This window comes from Eublepharis macularius, chromosome 13, assembly GCF_028583425.1.
Source record: "Eublepharis macularius isolate TG4126 chromosome 13, MPM_Emac_v1.0, whole genome shotgun sequence".
Classification (NCBI taxonomy): Eukaryota; Metazoa; Chordata; class Lepidosauria; order Squamata; family Eublepharidae; genus Eublepharis; species Eublepharis macularius.
Window position 1 is genome coordinate 49,591,651 of NC_072802.1, and position 20,000 is coordinate 49,611,650.

A 20,000-nucleotide genomic window follows, 5' to 3' on the forward strand; every position below is an offset into this window, starting at 1 on the left:
CACAATATCTACCAGCCTCTACGGGTATATCTACTACCCTCGGCTCAGATTGCAGCATACCATACCAGTGCAGCATCGCACTGTAAAATTTAAAAAAACTTTAACAACAACGATGACGACAACAACACAGCTCCAGTAAGTAACTCAAGCCACGAGAAAAATCTGTCCTCGAGGAGAAAATATCACACCAGCTTTAATAGGCCAAGAGGCCCCTGACCAAGCCGTGAGATTCAGCTGCAAAGGGAAGTGAGATTCACCTGCAAAAGAAAGGCAGACCCTCCCAACAATTCAGCCCTACCCAGATTGGGATGGGAGCAGGGATATGGAGCAATGCTTGCTCCTTTGACAGCTCTGAGGCCACAGAGCAAAAGATCAAGGATTCCGCTGCTGCCTGCAGGATGCCAGCCTCTTTAAGAACCTCCACTGCAAATTTTCCCAGAGTCCCAAAATGACAAGGGAGAGCTGGAGGTGGGGAGAAGAGACCTAATTATTGTTCCACGATCACTGCAGCGGAACTCTGGAGTGTGTGCATTTGTGTGTGAGCATGCACTGACAAATGACAGATTTTCACAGTGTTCTGTGCCAAATCCCCTACAGCCACCTCCTGGGAAAGCAGAAAGGGTCACTCTCAGGGAAGTGGGAAAACGTAACAAGAGAAGGGGGAGGGGGAACAGAGAAGGGGGCCGAGGTTCAAAGGGATGCTCAGGAGGCACCTCAACCAGCCAGGGGAGACAGCAAAGCAGAGCCGAGGACCGCATCAGGAGTGTGATGGAGAGGGGAGGAGAGGGGCCCAGCCAAGGAAGGAGTGAGGAGCCGTTCCTGACCTTATTGGGCTGAAGAATGTAAAAGGTCCAACTCTGGGTAGCAGAGATTCCCTTTCATGGCCCTGCAAGCAACAGCTTCTCAGAAAGCCTTAAATACAGCTCTGCCCCCTTCACCCCCACCCCGGTGCTGAGGGAAAGGGAAATGCAGGAAGAGGCCAAGCCCCGGAGCGCGGAGGGTGGGGGGGTAGTACATGTGAGGAGGCAGGAGCAGCCCCTGGGCACCAAATGCAGGACCTCTGAGTGCCCCCCCTCCCTGCAGCAGAGCCCTCGACTCCAGCCTCTCTTCTGCCTAGGACTGCCTCTGTGCTCCCCTGACCTTTCTCGCCATGCTGGTTTTCCCGGGAAGTCCCGTCCTTTTTGGATTTATGAAAACATATACAAATGCTGCAGCTGCGGTCAAGCTGGGGAAAAGCTTGGGTGCATCAAGGGTCCAAATTACTCCTGCGGGAGTCCGGTGGGGCAGGGAAAGCTCTCTCTCTCTCTCTCTCTCTCTCTCTCTCTCTCTCTCACACACACACACACACACACACACTATAGACGCAAGCCCCTGGTTGTGTATATACAACACAGAGATGTTCATAACCTCATCTCCTCTGCCTGTTGCTTTCAAGTGATTCCTTAGTGTGATGTAATGGTTAGAGTGTGGGGCTAGGATCTGGGAGACCCAAGTTCGAATCCCCACTCTGCCCTGGAAGCTTGCTGGGACTCAAAGCAGTTTAAAACCAGATAAAATCTCATTTCACACACAAAAAAATTACAATGAACAAGACGCGAGCAATCCATCTGCCCCATCATAACAGCAGACCTCTGCTCACAAGCCACCCAATACTTTGCAGACCCTCTCAAACCTCTGCAAAACTGGAGCCTTCCTCACATCCTCCAGAATCCCACTGCATAAAACCAGAGCAGCCACCCAGAAGGCCTGAGCAGAAACAGTTCTCACCAACCTGATTGGACGAACTGTTAATAAGCAAAGCATGACAATGCCCTCTCATGCTGGGTGGGCAGAGACTGAAGTGCAATTGCCAACAGGGCTGACATTTGGAGAAAATCCCCATTGCTCCATTGACCATGCCAACCCAGAGCAACCGTTGCTCTACTTCTGTGTATCAATATTTGAAAATGGTCTGGAGTTTCCTGCATTCAACGCTCAATTTCAATATCTACAGAGTAAGAACCATGGAAGAGCAACAGGGAAGTAACTGTGTGTGGTGACAGCACCCTGTAAAAACTGATCGCCTAGATGGACAGGTGCATGCTGCATCTCTGCAGAAGCACAGCAAAAACTCAGGGTGGGTATACTGGGTGCAGAATTTACTTTCCTGTAACTCTCAGCTTTCATTTTATTCTATTATTAATTTTTAAAGCAAGCTTCTAGCCAGTATCAGTTGGTTGTGGGATGCTTGCTGAACTAGAGGGGTGGCTGAATAAGACCGCCTGGAAAAGGGAGGGGAAAAGGGGCTAGTGTTTCAACAAAATAAGAACAAATTATGCACAATACTAAAACCTGCAAGACACATACACATCTTTTCAATTTGTATAGTTACTTAGAGCCAGTTTGGTGTAGTGGTTAAGAGCGCTGGACTCTAATCTGGAGAACTGGGGTTGATTCCTCACTCCTCGACTTGAAGCCAGCTGGGTGACCTTGGGCTAGTCACAGCTCTCTGGAGCTCTCTCAGCCCCACCCACCTCACAGGGTGTTTTGTTATGGAAATAATAATGACATACTTTGTAAACCACTCTGAGTGGGCATTAAGTTGTCCTGAAGGGCAGTATATAAATCGAATGTTGTTGTTGTTGTTGTTATATTAGTAGTAGTAGTAGTAGTAGTAGTAGTAGTAGTAGTAGTAGTAGTAGTAGTAGTAGTAGTAGTAGTAGTAGTAGCAGCAGCTTACGCTGGTCCCAGAATTCAGCCTTTTAGCCTTTTTAAACTCATTTTTTCCTCAGGAATAAGGAGGGCTTAATTGTGACAGGGCTTTATAGAACACAACTGGAAAACCCATCTGAATGGCAGGGCTTAGCTTTGGAATATATAGCAGTAAGAAGAAGGGGATGGAGCATGTGCAGAGTGTTCCGTATTACTAAGTAATCACATCCAGCAGGTGCTCCCCTAGGTTGATGGCTCCTAAGTCAGTCGGCTGCTTCCAGGAACACAAGAGTAAAATTGCCAGGGATGTTTCAGTCCTAGCACCTCTCATCATTTAAGCACAGGAGGAGTTTTCTTTTAAAAGGAGAACTTGGAACTGCGTAGTGGCATGTGATTCATGCACACAGCACCAACGGCTACCGTGTACTTATGCATTTTCCTTGTGTACACGGCCGCAAACAGCCTCTGCTGTTTAGACCACAATTTATGACATTTAGAAGTTTACACAGAGTGGGAAAAAATCCTCAGGACTGGGGATTTGATACCACACGTGCAGAAAATTTTTTGAAGTGCACAAATATTCTTTGGGAATTGCACATTTTAAAAAGGCCTGTCTAGAAGTCGGCAGGTGCAAGGGGGGGAACAGACACTTCAAAACACGCCAAACAGAATGCGATCACCTCCCTTTGCTACCTCCACTACTCTTTCCCTCCTTTCAGACAGACTCCTAGAAAGCTTTGCTAGCTTCTATATCTTGCAAAAAGAAAAAAAGTACCATTGCTTACAGCATCTCAAGGTAGCACCAGCTCAATAGGCCTAACTTCCTCATACAACCCACGTCCCAAAACCAAAGCAGAAATGCCAGCCATATGCACTCTTCCGTCATCACCAGAGAAAGAAAATGGCTTATCTGTCATGCTTACCATCTGCCACTTTGCAGGCTGCACTTGCTTCATTCTCTGATGCTTGAAGCAAACCCTAGGGAAGAGGAGTATAATTAGGGTTGCTAACTCCAGCCTGGGAAATTCCTGGAGAATTTGGGGATGCAGCAAAGGGAAGGCAGGGTTTGGAGAGCGACCTCAGCAGGGTATGAAGTCATAGAGCCCACCCTCTAAAGCAGCCATTTTGTCCAGGTGAACGGATCTTTGTCACCTGGAGATCAACTGCAATTCTGGGAGATCTTCTGCCACCACTTGTAGGTTGGCAACCCTAATGTCATATCTGCATACCATTTATACATGCCATTCATATGTTCTCTGTTCCCTTTATTGGTTTGATCATACTGTGAAGTCTATATTGCTCTCTTATTATGCTCATGTACTGTGACCATTCATGCCAACTTGCTCCTAGACTTGCCTAAAAACAAAAGTGTTAATGTTGAGGCTGTTATCTCTGCAGCCTGCTACTGACCTTGTACTAAAATGTAACTCCCTGCAAGAGACAGAGGGAGTTGAATTCCTTGTTATCTGCAATGTTCCTCTGGCCAGAGAAAGCTATTGTGTTTCTCATCAGAATTGGGACTTTAGCGCCTTTTTGCTAACTGTCCTAGGGGAGGGGGGAATCCTACTCTTTATATCAAAGTTCAATTGTGTGTATTCTCATTCCTGCCAATTCCTGTGCATCTTTGAAGGACCTGTGAACTTAATGGATCTCTGTAATAAAACCTTTTCAACCAAGACCCTGGAGTACTTCCTGTGAGGGGTGTGGGGATCTATCTGTCATGGACAGCCAATCCTGGAACTGACACCTAAGCGCATTGGAAATGGAGTCTCTTACCCAGCCACATGAGCTGGTGGCTCTCAAAACCCAGAGCACTCCCCAAAGAAGAAGAAAAACATTTAAAGTATCTCCACCAAGATAGTATTATGTCATTTTCAGAATCTTCATAGGAGATCTCACTTCTGGCCCACAGTCTGTGCTGTTACACTGTCAGATTGGAGACGGGGGTTGTCAAATGTGCACTTATCTCCCACTGATGAGCCCACCTTCCCACCCCTGCTTATCTGACTGGCAGGAAACGACGTTGCGCAACACACAGGGTCACATCGGGCCAATAACCCAGATGTGATATAAGCACATCAGGTGACGGGGGAATCTCCAGAGCGTTGCCTGACATGCTTATGTCACATCCAGGTTTTCAGCCAAACATAATTTTATGCATCGCGCAATGACATTTTCCAGCCTAAAGCCTGGCATTGCTAGTGAAGAAAAATGTACTACTTACAAAGTGGAGGGGCCACTTTGAAAGCATCCTCACCGTATCCAATGAAAACTCTGAACAATCCCTGAAAAAAATGTTCTGCAAGGCAGCAGCATGGTTCAGCTTGAACCAGCGACAGTCAGCTGCGGCAGGAACTGAGTGGTTAATATCTGTGATACTGCCAACTTCATCCATGCTCTTCCTCAGTCCCCAGAGCAATATAGCCCTTGTTTTTAAAACAGCTGCATAAAGTTTTTTTTTTAAAGATGGAAGGTGAACATTTAACCAATATATATACACGAGTCATTAAATAACTTCAAAGTACATACAAACCAAACCATACCAGAAAAAGGTTAAGGAGCAAAGATATAAATAAAAATCAGTTCCACTCTTCTAAATCAATACAATCTAAATAAATTAAACATCCTATAATAAACAACCTGTCATTTGTCGAACATTTCAATTATAAACTATAAAAGACCAAACTTTTTGGCGTACTGTCTTCGTCAGTGATCCATTTACAAAATTTTATAAATACAACTGTTGCACAATACATTGAATTAAAGTAGCAGAACTGTAAATAAGTATCACTATGTTACTGAACCACGCTCAGCCAGTCATTCTTTTACAGGCTTATTTCCAAGACCATAGCATAAAAATATCTTTATAACGCGTAATTTGTCATTTCCATTTAAAATTAACCCAATGAGATTAGTGGTAAAGATACCTATTTCCACATTTATGAGAACCTCATGTGCTTGTCTCAAAAAAAAACCTTTTCATTGCTAAAAAACAGCTTATATAAACCGTATCCAACAGGAAAATTCCAAGGCAGAGTAGCTTATATAAGCTGCTCTTTTGAGGGCAAAAAGGTGGCAGAGGGTTAAAAAAATTAAAATAAACCTCCATCCCAGACCAAAGCAGGATTCGTGATCTCTGGGCTACTGCTATTCCATGCCATCCTGGCCAGATTTAATTTTTAATGCCTCCCAGCTACAGCTATCGTATACCCTTGACCGAAGAATGGTACACTCCTTCTATCTGGGATGGTCGTCCTCTTCCACCGAGCGCGCAGCTTCGGGAGGGATGCACATGGAGCGGTGAGGGAGGGACACCCGCCTAGCCAGCCAAATCAGCCGAATGAACCCTGGCGATCAATGGGGTGACAGATGTCGCAGCCAGATCGCCCTCACATCCTCAGAAAACTAACTTCCCCCCCTAACTATCTGGTATTTATTAAGCTTCTATTTTAATTGTATTTTATTTTTGTTATTTTAATAACTGTATTTTATGCTTGTATGGTCAATTTCTATTTTTACTGTTCTTAACTCTGTATTGTGACGGCCTTTGGCCACATACAATTAAACCTACTACTACTACTGCCTCCCAGCTAACAGTGCCATCCTAAGCAGAGTTACACCCTTCTGTCTTCGATGGACTTAAAAGAGTTTAACTGCTTAGGATGGCACAGTAAAACACAATTCCATGCCATGTGGGCCCAGAAGAGTTTACAACTGAAACCTGCCTTAGGGATCCTAATGACAGCTTCCCTCCTTCCATGCTCCCCGCTCAAGAAAGACCATAAGCCTGACTCTCCTGAAGAGGAAATGACACGGGCATTCTTCCTCAGACCTGGGGGGGAGGGAAGGTTGCTATGTACCTCACGGTTTTCGTTCTCACTACTCGGCAGCCCTGTGCAGAGGTCTTTGGGCAGACAGGCATCTTTTTCTGTACTTGGCATATCCAATTGTTCTTGCATGATACCATTGGCAGTTTCTCCGGCTGGTGTCCTCAACACCTCTGTGTCCTCCCCTCCTGAGGTGCCAAGAGGGCTCTCCTCTTTGGAAGGGGGCTGGGATTCCGTGTCAGAACAGCCGTCATGGGAACTGGGCTCAGGGCCCTCAGCATTCGATTCAGGATCTGACGCAAGCTCCGAGAAGGAGGAGGAGGATGGCTGTGGAGAAGGCCGGTTAGGGACCGCGTCCAGGAGCAGAAGAGGCCCTGAAGAGATGTCTGGAGGAAGAGAACAAATAACAGGTCATCGCTAGGCCTGCAAAGTGGGTGCCAGCAGGCCAAGTCGCTCAGCTCCATACCAGCAGCATCAGGTAACAGCGTCAGCCAATTTTCTAAGGATGGCACAAGGATGACTGAAATATTATAGTCACTAAAACCCAGTACGATCCATATCATCAGAACTACTGAGAAGGACCCCAGTCCTTCATCATACCTCCTGTCTCCTCACTGGCCTCCCACACAGAAAACCTGCTTCCTCCCATCAGTTCCACTTACTTTGAACACCCCCTCGTACCTGCATGCACACACTGTTGGTCACACCCCACGCTGCTGAGCTGTCTTCCATCCTCCCCCATGCCACCCCCCTCTCCTCAAGTGTAACTTTCCTGCCAGAACAAGGAAGGGGTGAGGGAGACAAAGTCTATGGAAATAAGCATTTGCATGGATTCACCTGGAACGTCTGTTGGCTTTGCTTCTCTGTGTTGCTCATTCCTCAGCTCTCGTATCTGGGCCTTGATCAGCTCCCGCTCCGCTAACTCCTGCACCTGAGGGGAAAAAGGCAGTTCAAGAGATCAGTCAGCAAGGCTCTACATTTGGGGCAAGCAACTTTTCCAAGCCGTAATTGCTGGGCTTTGTTAAAAACAAATGCACAAAAAGCTGATCCATCAAGATCGCAGAGGGCACACGTCTCTCCTTTAGCTACCTTAATGTGGCCCTGAAGAAGTTTTTAATTTATTTTTAAAGGGCAGACCTTTTGTTCTTTTAGGCATGTACCGTGGTCATACTGAAGTATGACTGAAGTGATTGTGAGCACGCAAGCAAAGGATGTTAAATTAGCCTTAATTAGAAGAACACTGGGGGGGGGGGAAGCAAGGTCTATCAGCCTGTGCCAAGGTGCATCTCAAATTACCACACACACTAATCCATTCAGCAGGGTGTAGCATCCTGTATCAACCGAGACAAAAGCCTGACTCAAGCCAGCCAGCTGAGGGCAGCATTGCCCATCAAAAAGGCCATCTCCTCACATAGCCAAACCCATCCAGCCACACTCCTCCAGTCCCACTCCCTGAAATCAGGAACACTCAGAGGCAAAGGAACACCTTGAAAGGAGGGTTCATTGCATTCCCTCACACCCAATAAGTACACAGAATGTATGTCTCTGTGTAATGAGGGAGCAGTTGCTAGGCAACAAGATGCAACCCCAAAACTGCTTCCAGGTTGACTAAGTTGCTAGGCAACCATAAGCCTGGGTCCCTTTCTTTTTCACAAGGCCCAGCTGCTTCTAAGAGTGTTGAGATTGGGAAGGGGGTGGCAGAAGGATGTGAGGAAGATGAACAAGGAAAAGCAGTACAAAAGACATCTGTGCTATAGTTTCACTGGGGTAGCCAACCTAGGCCTAAGCCACACCACTTTGGACTGCAGTGCAGGCTCACATGATTCCCTCCGTGGCAAAGTGGCTGGAGTGTTGGATGAGAATCTAGGAGATCCAGGTTCAAATCTTCACTCTGCTGTGGAATTTTGTTGGGTGAACTTGGGCCAATCATACACGCTCAGCTTATCCAGTCACACGCTCTCAGCTTATGTTGTGAAGATAAAATGGAGGACAGGAGAATTATGTAAGCTGCTTTGGTCACAACTGGGGAGAATGGCAGTGGTATAACTGAAGCAAATAAAATACATAATTATGTTTCTAAGGATATTGTACTTTGGTCACATCATGAGAAGACAAGATTCTCTGGAAAAGTCAATAATGCTAGGGAAAGTGGAAGGTAGTAGGAAAAGAGGAAGACCTAAAACGAGATGGCTTGACTCAATAAAAGAAGCCACGTCCTCCAGTTTGCAGGATCTGAGCAAGCCCGTTAATACTAGGACATTTTAGAGGTCTTTCATTCATAGGGTCGCCATAGATCAGAGGCCACTTGACGGCACATAACACATGTTTTCTACATGGAGGGAAGCCTTTTGCATATGGAAGAACATTCCAGTACATGATGGAACCCCCTGCAGCGAAAGAGAGGCACGGGATTCTTTATCTAATTTTCTACCCAGACAGAACTAGGCCTGGTGCTGACTCCATACACAGCTAGCAGTGCCCTTCCTTAGGAAGTGCTTTGAGGATTCTGCCGCATGGCCTTTTTGACCAATTCTGACACTCCATATCCTTCCCCATGATGGAAGCATTATATAAGAGGGGAAAACCACCTGGAGGCTCCCATATGGAACCCAGTGTTGCAGGACCTCTCTCCCTAGGAGAGCTGGGATACAGGTAAAGAACTTCCTTCCTTGTGTGAATAACAGCAGCTATTCTGCCAGAGTCTTCGTGTTATGCTCTTCCATGTGCCAAGATAAGAGGCCAAATGGGAGTCTCTTGCTGAGATTTCCATGTGTAAAAGCACCACTAAAGCCAATGGTTGCTTAAGAAGACAGGGATCGAGGGGGGCTTTGCATGGGTAACAAGAGAGCACCATTAGCAGGCACAGTAAATGCTGCCGGCACTTTAAACCAAAATATTTAGCCCATGTTTTTAAAAAAATGCCAATCTGAACTGTCCAGTTTTGGGAACAAGAGATGCCACCAAAATTTTACCTAAAGTGAAATCCAAAGCAAATTTGAACATGACACTGGCTGCCTTATACCAAATCAGACCACTGGTCCATCTAGGTCTCTACCACCTCATCAGACTGGCTGCAGTTCTCCTGGGCCTCAGGTAAAGGAAGCACCTTCTGAGCTCCTTTTAACAGCAGATGCAGGGGATTGAATCAGGGATCTTGTACAAGCATAGCAAAGGCTCTGCTGCCGAGCTTCAGTGCTAGGAATGCCTCTTCTGGTGAAACACCTAAGGGACTTTAAATCAAGGCAGGAGTTTTGAAAATGATAAGCAAAATTTCAAAGACGATGTTTTGCAAATGCTTAGAAACAAGGGCAACCTGCAGAAGAGACTGGCTTTCTCTTCTTTGGAAGAGAATGCTACCTAGTGGATGATCTGAGAAGTGCTGTTGCTCTAAGAAGCTGCAAGTTCTGCATTTAGGTAGGAAAAATAAAATGCAAAATTATAGGATGGGGGAGACTTATCTTGGTAGTTGTATGTGCAAAAAGGATCTAGGGGTCTTAGTAGACCATACACTGAACATGAGTCAGTAGTGTGATGTGGTAGCTAAAAAGACAAATGAGATTTTGGGCTGTATCAACAGAAGTTAAAGTGTCCAGATCATGAGAAGTGATGGTATTGCTCTACTCTGCTCCAGTTAGATCTCACCTAGAGTATTGTGTTCAGTTTGGGGCACTACAATTTCAGAAGGATATAGACAAGCTGGAATGTGTCCAGAGGAGGACAATGGTGAGGGGTCTGGAGACCAAGTCCCATGAGGAAAGGTTGAAGGAGCTTGGTATGTTTAGCTTGGAAAGGAGACGACTGAGAAGTGGTATGATAACCATCTTCAAGTACTTGAAGGGCTGTCATTTAGAGGATGGCAAGGAGTTGTTTTCCGCTGCCCGAGAAGGTCAGACTAGAAGCAAAAGGTTGAAATTAAATTAAAAGAACTTTCGGCTAAACATTAGGAAGAACTTCCTGACAGTTAGAGCGGTCCCTCAGTGGAACAGGCTTCCTCGGGAGGTGGTGGGCTCTCCTTCTTTGGAGGTTTTTAAGCAGAGACTATATGGCCATCTGACAGCAATGCTGATTCTGTGAACCTAGGCAGATCATGAAAGGGAGGGCTGGAAAGGTTACATCAGGGCTTAGTTCTTGCAGCCGCTTCTTTCATGCCCAGAGTAAGGCCGATTGCCACTTTGGGATTAGGTAGCAATTTTCCCTAGGCCAGTTTGGCTAGGGATCCTGATGGCGTTTTGCCATCTTCTGGGAATGGAGCAGGGGGTCACTGGGTGTGTGTGTGCATGTGGAGGAGAGGTATTTATGAATTGCCTGCATTGTGTGGGGCACTGGACTAGATGACCCTAGAGGACTCTTCCAGCCATATGGTTTGAAGTCCTTGTTCTTTTTTGCAAGGGGAAAAGTAGGTATCTTAGAAGGCCTGGGGCCGAGCAAGCAGCAGGTTTAACTCAAAATATCTCTTTGCATCCTGGCCTAACTACAAATGTCAGCAGCCTTTCCGATAGGATTCCACGGAGATTACATCGCTGAGGATGGGGTCTTGCGTTCAACCAATCCTCCATGGAAGAGGAGGTTCTTTCTCCTCTCTAGCCATGCCCAAGAGCGGACAGTGGCATAGAGACAGCACTCACCTTTACATAACAAGCCCCTCCCCAGGGAAGGAGATGTTGGCAAAGCATTTTGGAAGATAAGTTCTGAAGCTGCTGCCATGTTCAATTGCACTGTTGCACTTTCTGTAATCAACGATATTGCCGCCACCAAGAAAAGAGTGCTGCTATTTTTAATATCTTTATACAAGGTTTTTAATGTTTTATGTTTAATGAAATGTTTTAAATGTTTTAATGTTGTTATCCGCCCTGAGCCTGCTTGCGGAGAGGGCGGAATATAAATACGATAAAATAAATAAATAAGTGCTGATTTGCTCAAGAAGAGAACAGCCAGCATCATTCCAAGGATTGTCCTTGGGGGTACCACATTGCACAGCACATCTGGAACCTCCTAGAAGCCACCAGCTAAACCTGGGTGTCTGGGAGAGGGTGGCTTGTAACAAAAGCCGATGAGAGTCAAGCTGCGGCTCATCTATACCATGGTTTAACTGGGGCAGTCAGCTCACCTTGGTCTGCCACCCTGTTTTCGGGAGATGAGGCTCAGCCTCTCCTGTTTACCTCAGAGATGCCTCCATCTGCAGAGCTCCCCTCCCGCTCCTTGGATTCCAGCATCTCTTTCTTCTCCTTCCGGTTGTAGAAAACCTTCCCAGCCAAGGCTGCAGCTGGGAAGACAAAAAAGACTGGACATCAGGGGACTGATCCAAGTTCAGGAGCACCAGAGCCAAGCTGGATCTAATGAATGTTTCACTTCTCTCTCTCTCTCTCTCTTCTAAAAACAGAGACAAGGGCAACCCCCCACATGAAATTCAGGGCCTCTCCCTTTCATTCCTTTGCACTGTACCTTCAATTTCTTCGGCACGCAGCTTGCGGATAGCAGCACGGATCAATTTGCGCTCCTCGTATTCACTGGCTCCTCGCAGCTGAAAGAGGAAAGGAAGATCAGTGGCCCCTCCAAACCAGCCAAAGGCCAATCAAGGGCTCTGCCGAGGGAGCAGAGTGCTGTCTTTGCATTGCCACTCGAGCGTAGCAGAAGGGTTCTCTGTCAATCACTATGCTAGAGATTTAATTTTATGGCAGAGAAATGTGCTCTTACAAAACTGACATAAAACAAGAAACAGACACTACTCAGACCCAGAACAAAGCAACCACACAGAGATTAAAATATATTCATTTCTTACCACCATATCACAAACTGTATAGAAATATTTTTGAGTTCTAATTGTTTCAAGAATGCAACATGTGAAAAATTCAGTATCTCCCAAAAGTCGTTTTTCTCCAAAGTTTCAAAATTAGTAACATCCAAGAAGTCTATTCTCACAAACTTCCCCAGAACAGTCTTTCTGTGGAATTCTAGCATGATGCTCTGTTTTAATTAAAGTTTCTTATCAGAACATAAAAGTAAAATCCAACGTAATATACAAGATATTCCATCAGCAGCACTTTCTTTTTACAGATGAACCACAGACTGGAAATCTTTTAGCAACTGTAAATTAAACCAGTACTTTATAAATGCATAAATAGGAAGGAAGGAGTCCTTTGGAAGAGTTGAAGGTGGCTTCCACATGAGGACAGAGGATTCTGCAGTTTCCCCATTGCTGGTGTGGCTCCAGATACAAAAGCAATGAGGCTTCCACATGGCAGGTTTCCCTCTAGTTTTCCCCACCCCAGTCCCCCAGCAGAGATCATCCCCTTTCCAAAGGCACTTCGGTAAACTTAAGTTCGGTATTACCGAATCACTTCAGTAATACTGAACATGCTTTGGTAATACCTAATCTTACCGAAGTGGGTAAAATTTGGTATTAAAACCTGGATCCCAAACCCAAATCACACATCTATATTTCCTACCCACAGAACAGCGATCCAGGTTTTACAAAAATCTTTTCCAAAACTTTGGAGCAAAGTAGGTTTAAGAAAGATGGGAGGAAAGCCAAGGAAACCCCTGGAAGTGCACAAATGCACCACAATGCTGAAGAGAAGCAAGGAAAAAAACCTCCCCCAAAGCAATGAACTTGGAGCAAATAACTCATGCAGAAATGAATAGTGCTTTATGTGGCAACGTGGAAAGTACTTTTTAGAGGCTTACAGTGCAATCCTAAGGAGAATTGCTCCAGTCTAAGCCCAGTGATTTCAATGGGGTTAGACTGGAGTAACTCTGATTAGGACTGCATTCTTAATGTGAAGCTTATGGCTGTTTGATTTGAATTTTCACTAGATTACTTGCAGTATGAAAACACTTGGATTCCACTAGAAGCACGCAAAGAGTACAGATTAGATTATTTTGTCATAGTGATTTTATTTATTTTAAAGGAATATATATGCAAGACCACATAACTCATTTCTAAAACGTAACATTTTTTCTAGCATTTGTAATTATTTCACAATGCTCAGTCGCTTGAAAAACAAGGAATGAAGCAGCTAATAGCTTGGGAGGTAGAATTAGCTACCTGATGGTTAAAACAAAAAAGCGTTTATGTTTGTTAGCCACCAGTCTTTGTGAGGCTGAAATCCGCCAGATTTTCACTGTTAAAACTGAGGCACTCATGACAGTATTGTTTATGAAGAAGATTCAATCAAAACTGCAGTGAATTCTGGAACTATGTTGAAAGTCTGTTAAAGGAAACACTTATGAGAAACTACTTAGGGGCATTGATTTTGAAAGTTTGTTGAAAGTAAGTTTGTGAAAAGTGGGTATGATGACTTTCCGATATCTTGTGTTTATGTTAAAAATGTTTTATAAATATGATACAGTCAATGTGAAATGAATGAATTATAAAAGTGATCTCATGTTACAAACAGCAGCACGAACATGGATAAGGAACGATGTATTTTTCAGCACAAAACCCCTGGCTCATCTTTAGGAGCTCTGGCAACTACCGCCCTTTTGGAAGACAGCACAATTCTGTCACCATGAAAAGCCAGTGCAGCCATTCAGAGCCTCAGGAAGTCTCTGGTTCAAATCCTGCCTCTGCCATGAACTCACTAGATGGTCTTAGACAAGGCACCTTCCTCAGCCTTGGTAATCCTTGATCTGCTACATGGGGCAACGATACCAGACAGCTTACAGCTGAATCACACCCTTGTATTGCTTCAGTAGAAGGTAAGTCTGATTCAGTGTTTTTCTTTTCTTGTTGAGTAATCTAAATGATATTTATATTAAACATTTCTCTGTTGTCTTGATTGCCAGGCTTTATGGAAACGTGTATTGTTCTAATTAAGCAATTTTGAATAGCTTATATTGGCAGCTGCCTAATTTGCTTTTATTTTGGTGCATACTAAAAACAAAATATCAATTAGAAAACTAAGAACAGCCTGCCCATCTAGGGCTTGAAACGTGCTATACAAAGGATAATTTTTAATCCTTTGCCGCTTGCCTTGCCTTGAGAAATGGCACTTGCAGCTGTTTCCTTGCAAAATTCATAGACATCCAAACCAGGAGCCACCCCTGGTAAGTTCAGGGATGGGGTGGAGAGAAAGGAATTCCTCCCTGCATGGCACAAACAGGGTACAGAACCCAAACCAAGCTCCAATCTAAAAGCTGAGCATGGTGGAAAGGAGACATGGAGCCTACCATGTTGCACCAAATGGAGTTGTATGGTTTAGAATCCAATACTTTGAGTGCTCAGGAATGCTCACTGAGTGCCCGCAAACATTAGCCTGCTGCAACCACTAAACCAATCCTGCAGAGTACATCAGAACTGCTACCCCCTTATTTGAGACACAAACTACTTTGGACTCTTCCAACATGCTATATGAATGCTAAATAATATGTTGTACAGGCAGGGGAGCGGAGGCCAAGAGAAGGCAGCATTGCTTAAGCTGACCTGGTAATTTTATAAGAGGCAAAATTCAAACTGGGGCCTCCCAATTCATAGCATTGTCTCTTGGCCACGCTGCCATACTGGCTTCAGCAGGCCTAGGACAACTGGTTCAGGACACACTCAGCACCAAAATACAACACTACCAGCCACTCACCAAGTTTGTCAGCTCCTCCACATCTTGGATGGCCTCCAGTTTCCCAGAGAGTACATCCAGAGATTTCTGCCGCTGCTGCTCCTCCTCCAGCTGCCGGGACCTGAGGGAAATAACGGCCATGATGAGACAGAAAAGATGAGGAGCTGGACAAATGCCTCCACTCTATCTGTAGTGTATAAAAAAGGGGCAAGCAAGCTGGCAAAACCAAGGCAGGAAGGAGTCCTGGCTGGCTGAGACCCCGGGACAAAATAACCTGCCTGGACCCTCCAGCTGAAAGTCACAGAAGCAGATGCAGCGAGCTCAAGGTGACACCACAGAAGAAACAGGCGTGCTCTTCTGTTCTATGAACTAAGCCAAACAGGTCCCTCCCTCACTGCTTGACAAGCCCTCCTGGTCTTGCTGCTTGATTGGGAGAACAAAACAAGGAGGCTGTCAATGTAGACCTCAGTGCATAACGTTGGGGGGAGGGCTCCTGAATCTGGCTTAACAGATCACATGCTGGCCAGACCTGGTGTCATTGGTCATAAAAATACCCTGCAAGCAACTCACCTGCAATCCTAGTTTGTTTCTTTTCCCCAGAAACTTTATCACCAAAGAAGCTGGGGAAGGAGGAGTTACTGAATAGACCGACCCTCATTTTCCCTACCTTGCCCCCAGGAGTTCACTAGCTCACTCAAGGGCTTACCTCAGCCAGTTTTCCTTGTTCTCCTGCCTTTCCGTCCGGAAGCGCTTGGATGCCAGCGCCTCTTCATCGCGCTCCAGCTCCTGCCGCCGTAACTCCCGGATGGCAGAGCGAATCTGCCGCCGTTCTGCCAGGTCCAGTGTGGCCTCCAACTGCGAGGGAGGACGAAAGAGCAGAGGGAGGTCAGGTTGGGACAGGCAGCATGCATTATTGATGCCGACTCCACCCCAAGGAGTTGCACTCTGGCCCACCGCTTCTGACCACCCCAAAATTCCATGCTGGATACACAATGAATGTAGTGTCCTGGCACACAGAGTGCCCCACTGTCCCCTGACCCAACCACCGCCTCTCAGTGGCACATAGCCCAATGACTCACACACAAGACCGCTACCAACCCTGATTATGGCCGGGAGACACACCCTCTCCGACAGATACACACGCCTGGCAGCATAAAAAAGGCCCTGGTGCTTATTATCTCAACTGGGGGTGAACAAACTGTGGGTCAAGAACTACACTCAACTCTCAGGGAGTAAGAGGGGGGAAATGCCCTCCACCATCCCCTCCTGAACACAGGCTGTAAAGAACAAACAGAGCCTTATTATTAACTTATGGGGTGCATCACAAAAAGACGTGGTTCGTTTCAGACGGCACGCTTAAGGACTAGACAAATTCATAAACAACAGGTCAATTGGCACCAACTGATATATCATCTATACATAGATAAACAAAGGTTCCATTGAGCCAAGTCTCTAGAAATCTTGACTGGCCACAATGTCCAGATATTAACTGTAGCAGCCACTGGCCCTATCCCACCCACTGTGGTTTTCTCAGCTCTTCCATATCCTGGACAGTCTCAAGCTTCCCACAGGTTTGCTGCCCGCTGCTCTTTTTCCGCTTCTATGACTTAAGTGAAACAAGCACCCCAAAATTCCTGGGTTATGCAAAGTGGAACCTGACAAGATCTCTGACTTGTACCATGCTTCAGAAGTCCTCAGAACGTAAGCTATGGACTTTTTGGGTGCGAAAAAGGTGTCACTCTGTGCACCAGAGTTCGTGGAAGCACTATGTTATATGACAATGAAGAAGGAGGGGGTAATGGCCAGATGGGATAAGGGGTAGCCGTAACACAGTGACCATTGTTGCAATCCTATTTATAGATCCTTGCATTTTACTCCCATGACTAAGTAGAACCCCCCAAGTAGACAGAGATACCAGATGCTCTGGACAAGAAATAGCAGTTGTCTGTTCTCTTCATGCCCTGCTTGCCAATCAGTAGCTACTATGGGCTTTCCAAGCTTCCTGAACCAGCTGCACTTGCATTGTTTTTATGAGTTTTATTGTATTTTCCTGCCATATTGACATTAGTAACTACCTTAAATCTTTGGGAAAAGCCAAGATGTAAATTATTTTTGATAAATGAAATAAGACACAAGAATTACACAGTCGCAGCCAAACGGCAGGAGAATTCACTTTCATTTATCCATTGCATTCAAAATAGAGGGTACAGTGGCCCTCTTCTATTGATCACGAGCAAGAGGACCTCAGCTTTGTCCCCCACCCCTCTCCTGCCTTATCTCATACACTCCATTGGTTTCAGTGTTTTTCATCCATCCCAGTTCAGAACCATTCTGGAATACCCTGATTACATCAAACTACTGCCAGGAAAAGCATGTGAGAGTCCAGAAAGCACACACTCAACTATGTGCGTTGTGTTTTTGAGAACAGCCTAGCCTCCATCCTCTGTAAACATAAATGCAAGGGCAGATGCAGACATATACATAGATCTGCCCTCCATCACATCCCACTTGGCTGCCTATCAGATTGCAGAGAGACATTGAACTGCTCTTTTAAAAAGGGGGGGGGGGAAGGGGGCAGAGATGCTTTCTTTGTCCACAGCTGCATGAGCAACAGTGAGGGACTGATGCTCTCTACTATTAAACAGGTCACTGGCATTTCCCCCCTCCTTTCTGTTGGTAGTAGCATTTTTAAAATACGAATCTGGAGTTATTTATCCTCATCTTGAAGCTCTTTATATCTGACCTCCTTGCTATAAAGTTGATGGAAATATATGTGCTATGGATGGACTGGAAATAATTCACTGATGTCCAAGGCTCTCTAAGTCTGGGATCTTTGATACTCTGGACGGGGGTTAGAAAAGACTCAGAATGAGGAAGATCCTCCTTTAAGAGAATGGGTGCAATAAGCAAGCTTTATATTTATGATACAGACAGCCCTTTGTTTTAAAATGGAAAAACTCTTAAAGAAATAAGGTTTAGCAACTTTATTAGACAATGTTAATCAGCTAGTTTTATAGTAAAATGTGTACACAGTACTGAGCATACCAGATTAAATGAACATAAGAGCAATTAGTGTATTATGAGATGTAGTTTTGTGTTACAGTGGCCTTGGGGAAAACAACCATAAAACTCCAGGGACAGGCCATTTTCTGACAATGCAACTCATCTTCTACGTGACAACTCCTTTATATACCTTTCTGATATGTATGTCTTAGCTTTCAGCTAATATTGCATTAGACAGAGCTCAATTTATTGTAGTATTAACTATGCAAAAAAGGCAGCATGCAAATCTATCCAATATGCATAAGCATACAGGTCACAGAAGGTCAGCTTTTCTTGCTGCAGAATTTATTATTGCCTGTGGCTAGAGTTTTAATTTTAACCTTTAAAAAATATTTATTTAAAGCTCAGAGGCCACACAGCTCCACAGAAGGAAGCTGTGGCAGCGAGAGACAATTGCCAGAATATAATTAAAGTCCCATCCCAGGGTGTGGCAGTCATTCCTCTTTTCCCAGAGGTGACCGTTTGCCAGCGCTGCTGCTGGCATCTATTCCTCAACACCCCTTCATCAAAGAACACCAGCTGTGAGGGATCAGGAATGCAACTACTGCTTGTTCCAGGCCAGCAATATTCACTTTGGAGGAAGAAATACAGGGGCAGGGAGAGTTGGCACTGCTTCCCCAGAAGTCCATCTGGAGCTGCCAGCCAAAGCATGTTCTTCCCGTCAGGTCAGAAGGGACAGTTTGGTGGCATCAGGCTAGGACTTGGAGGATCCAGGTCCAAAGCCACACCGAGTCCTGAAGCTCACTGGGTGGCCATGGGCCACTCACTGTATCAGCCTAACCTACCTCACAGGATTGTTGTGAAGATAAATGAAGAAAGGAAGAATAATGAATGCCCCTTGGAGGAAAAGAGAAATAAAAGCATGATAGATGAGGAGGAGAATTCGAGGCTCCCCTCTGACAAGGTATCTTACTCTCAGCACCTTTTCAGAATGGGTAAGCGACAATAGGTGACCACAACAGCCAGTAGGCCACAAACACACATGTCAAAAGCATCCCAGGGTAGGAAAAGACATAATTTCTCTCCGGCACTACAGTGCTGGGATGGTAGATTGCCCAAGGGTAATGAAAGTGCATGTGTGTTGCACTTTTCCTGTAGGTTGTAGATGACCACACTTATAACAGTGCGATCCTAAACAGAGTTGCACCTTCAGAATCCATTGGTTCAGAAGCATGCAACTCTTCCTAGGATTGAAACATGCAGAAAACGGGCAACCTTGACTTCTCAGTCTATTGTGCCTCATATTATTTAAAGGGGGAGGATTTGCCACTAGCACCAAAATGTCTCTGGTCACCCCTCCACCCAAATACTTACCAGTCTCAGGTATGAGCTACCATACAAGATTCTCGTGTGCACAAACAGACCGTAAAGCGCTTTGCACAGTAAGAATGTTGCACAGCCACACTGGTCTGTGCTTGGCTGCAGAAATGTCACTTGTGTGCCGCCTACCAGAGATAATTCTGCTATTTAACAGTTTTATGGCAGGATAACGTGAACCTGTAAAGACATGCTAGTCAAAAGCCTCTGGCTCTGACCTTGCAATGAGTGCCTGAATCATCCTTCAATCAACCTCCAATTCACCTCTTAAGCCCCAAAACAAAAATTCTGTGGAACCTTCAAAACTAACTAATTTATTGCATCTTAAGAGTTCATGGACTTGAGCCCAGTTTATGCTGTTCTTTGCGGGGCCATGGAGCTTTGCTTTTGCTTTGGCTGTTACACTAGCAATGTCTATCTAACTTACTGGAATCCCTTGGAACCGCGGCTGAAGAATTCCCACAATTCCGCTGTTGAAATGTGACGTGATTGTCTTCAGGCTCTTCAAAAACTTTCACACTAGAGCTGCACTCCTCATTATTTATCTATA

General features: G+C 45.3%; 1 protein-coding gene across 4 annotated transcripts in view; it reads right to left on the reverse strand.

Annotated features, from left to right (window-relative positions):
• The window catches only part of SMTN (smoothelin), a 74,798-nt gene that overhangs the window by 36,638 nt on the left and 18,160 nt on the right, over positions 1 to 20,000 (reverse strand). For 3 of the 4 annotated variants that reach the window (XM_054997067.1, XM_054997064.1, XM_054997065.1), the window contains exons 3-9: positions 15,777 to 15,925; positions 15,092 to 15,191; positions 11,961 to 12,039; positions 11,678 to 11,781; positions 7,356 to 7,449; positions 6,552 to 6,904; positions 3,615 to 3,669 (exon numbers count right to left, since the gene is read on the reverse strand). In XM_054997067.1, coding sequence (XP_054853042.1) covers positions 3,615 to 3,669; positions 6,552 to 6,904; positions 7,356 to 7,449; positions 11,678 to 11,781; positions 11,961 to 12,039; positions 15,092 to 15,191; positions 15,777 to 15,925 — 934 coding nt within the window. The remainder of the gene's footprint in view (positions 1 to 3,614; positions 3,670 to 6,551; positions 6,905 to 7,355; positions 7,450 to 11,677; positions 11,782 to 11,960; positions 12,040 to 15,091; positions 15,192 to 15,776; positions 15,926 to 20,000) is intronic. The other variant, XM_054997066.1, reaches the window with a different exon arrangement.